General features: G+C 38.4%; 1 protein-coding gene across 1 annotated transcript; it reads left to right on the top strand.

The window, feature by feature from the left end:
* Positions 1 to 1,015: 1,015 nt before the first annotated feature.
* LOC103732527 (olfactory receptor 2K2) lies at positions 1,016 to 2,039 on the top strand. The gene has a single exon (XM_008831119.2). The coding sequence runs from the start codon at positions 1,093 to 1,095 to the stop codon at positions 2,017 to 2,019; it is 927 nt and encodes a 308-aa protein (XP_008829341.1). The 5' UTR covers positions 1,016 to 1,092; the 3' UTR covers positions 2,020 to 2,039.
* The last annotated feature ends 331 nt before the right edge of the window (positions 2,040 to 2,370 follow it).

The following is a 2,370-nucleotide window of genomic DNA, read 5'->3' as shown; positions in this document are numbered from 1 at the left end:
TGCAAAAGCAAGGTTAGCTTCCTGTAATAATTTTTGCTAAGGTGACATGGAAAAAATAAAATCTTAAGTGTCTTTTTTATAACTATATGATCTTTAATCCTATGTTCAAAGAAACCTTAAGAAAATTTTGTAAGGGACTTTTATGTCTGAATTTTCTGGATAGTCATGTGTGTCAGTATATAATAAAGGTATTACTGAGTAGAACTTTTAGAACTCTTTAAATGTGAAGTATGGAGTTCAATAGTGAATGAAACTATACAGTAACTATACCAGTGATTAAACAAGGTGAGTTATTTTGCTTGACTTATAAAATGGTCCTGGTCCATAAATGTCACCACAATGCTTTAAATAATGTCATCCTTTTGGAAATGAGTTATATAAGCTTTTAGTTAGAAAGGACAGGGTTCATTTAAACCAGAACTTCAGAGGTGTTGTGTTAAAATTAATTCATCTCTGTCACCATTCATTCTTCCTCTTCGACTGAAAAACAACTTTGATTCTTTACTGTGAACTGTCACTCCATCTCTTATGTGGCCTACTTTTCTAATTTGTGTTCCATAATCTATTCTGTGCTCATTTGTGTTTTTCTCCAATTGGTCGTGTTAAAAAGAATTTTTTTTTTTTTTGAGACAGGGTCTTACTATGTTGCCCTGGCTGGCCTGGAACTTGCTATGTAGAGGTTGGCCTCGAATTCACAGAAATTTTCCTGCCTTTGCTTCTTGAATGCTGGTGTCAAAGACATCTGCCACCATGTCCAGCACTTATACACTTTTAATGAAAACCTACCATGTCAAGGATAAGATTGTGAGGCAATATTAAAATATTAAATTGGCTTGCCTTTTTCTGATTCATTGTTTCCTAAATTCTGTTGTGGGATAATCGAATAGATCAAATATGCTTTTTCTCCTTAGGTTAATAAATACACTATCTTGCATTTTTTGGTAAAATTGTGTTTATAGACAAATCAATTGTGCTTATAATGGTGAAAAAAGTTCGAGAGTACTTTATTAATTAAATGAACATTACATTTATTTATATCTTCAGATGAAATGAAGAGAATGTTACTAGAATAATCACATCTGAATAAAGGAAATGCAAGGAGAAAATTTCACTGTTTGGAGAATTTTTATCCTGGAGGGATTTTCCCAGTACCCAAGGTTAGAGATTGTTCTGTTTGTCATCAGCCTTGTAATGTATCTGGTTACCCTCCTGGGTAATAGCACTCTTATTTTAATCTCTGTCCTGGATTCACGCCTTCAAACCCCCATGTACTTGTTCCTTGGAAACCTCTCCTTCATGGATATCTGTTACACATCTGCTTCTATTCCTACTTTGCTGGTGAACTTGCTGTCATCCCAGAAAACCATTATCTTCTCTGGGTGTGCTGTACAGATGTACCTGTCCCTTTCCATGGGCTCCACAGAGTGTGTGCTTCTGGCTGTCATGGCCTATGACCGTTACGTAGCCATCTGCAACCCACTGAGGTACCCCATCATCATGAACAGGCAAGTCTGTGTGCAGATGGCCACTGTCTCCTGGGTAACAGGCTGTCTGACCGCCCTGCTGGAAACCAGTTTTGCCCTGCAGATTCCATTCTGTGGGAATCTCATCGATCACTTCACATGTGAAATTCTGGCAGTGTTAAAATTAGCTTGCACGAGCTCACTTCTCATGGACATGGTTATGCTGGTGGTCAGCATCCTCCTCCTGCCCATTCCCATGCTCTTGATTTGCGTCTCTTACGCCTTCATCCTGTCTACTATTCTGAGAATCAGCTCAGCAGAGGGAAGAAAGAAAGCTTTTTCTACTTGTGGTGCACACTTGACTGTGGTGATCTTATATTATGGGGCTGCCCTCTCCATGTACCTGAAACCCTCCTTGTCAAACTCACAAGAAATAGACAAAATCATCTCGCTACTTTATGGAGTGCTTACCCCTATGTTGAACCCCATAATCTACAGTTTAAGAAACAAAGAAGTAAAAGATGCTGTGAAGAAACTGCTGGGCAAGTACCATTGACATCAAGCACACGAACATCTTCGCCTGAGTGCCTGTGGTTTGCCCAGTTTCTCAGTTGAGAAATTCTAGATACCATTTACTTGAACATCAGCTCTATAATTTCATAGTATGAGGTATATGGACACAAAATAACTGCCTATGGATGGTAGTAAGTTCCTGTGTTCATTTATCAATATTTCTTATCTTTGGTGGTCCATTAGTTGGGAGGGGTTTTGATTGATATAGTTACCAAATGTTTGCTCCCGAAGCAACTTGGGTAAATGTATTCGGTGAATGTTAGTGCCAGAAGACATATCTTCTTTGCTTAAATCCTTTGTTGAATGGGAGAGGGGCCCAAAGACACAAACCAAT

The sequence above is a fragment of the Nannospalax galili genome, unplaced genomic scaffold, assembly GCF_000622305.1.
Source record: "Nannospalax galili isolate Female #2095 unplaced genomic scaffold, S.galili_v1.0 scaffold1255, whole genome shotgun sequence".
Lineage (NCBI taxonomy): Eukaryota > Metazoa > Chordata > Mammalia > Rodentia > Spalacidae > Nannospalax > Nannospalax galili.
The sequence above is the reverse complement of the archived record's forward strand: the minus strand, read 5'-3'. Positions and strand labels throughout refer to the sequence as shown.

Excerpts from the sequence above, each read along its gene's own strand:
- LOC103732527 (XM_008831119.2), top strand. The coding sequence starts at position 1,093 with ATGCAAGGAGAAAATTTCACTGTTTGGAGAATTTTTATCCTGGAGGGA.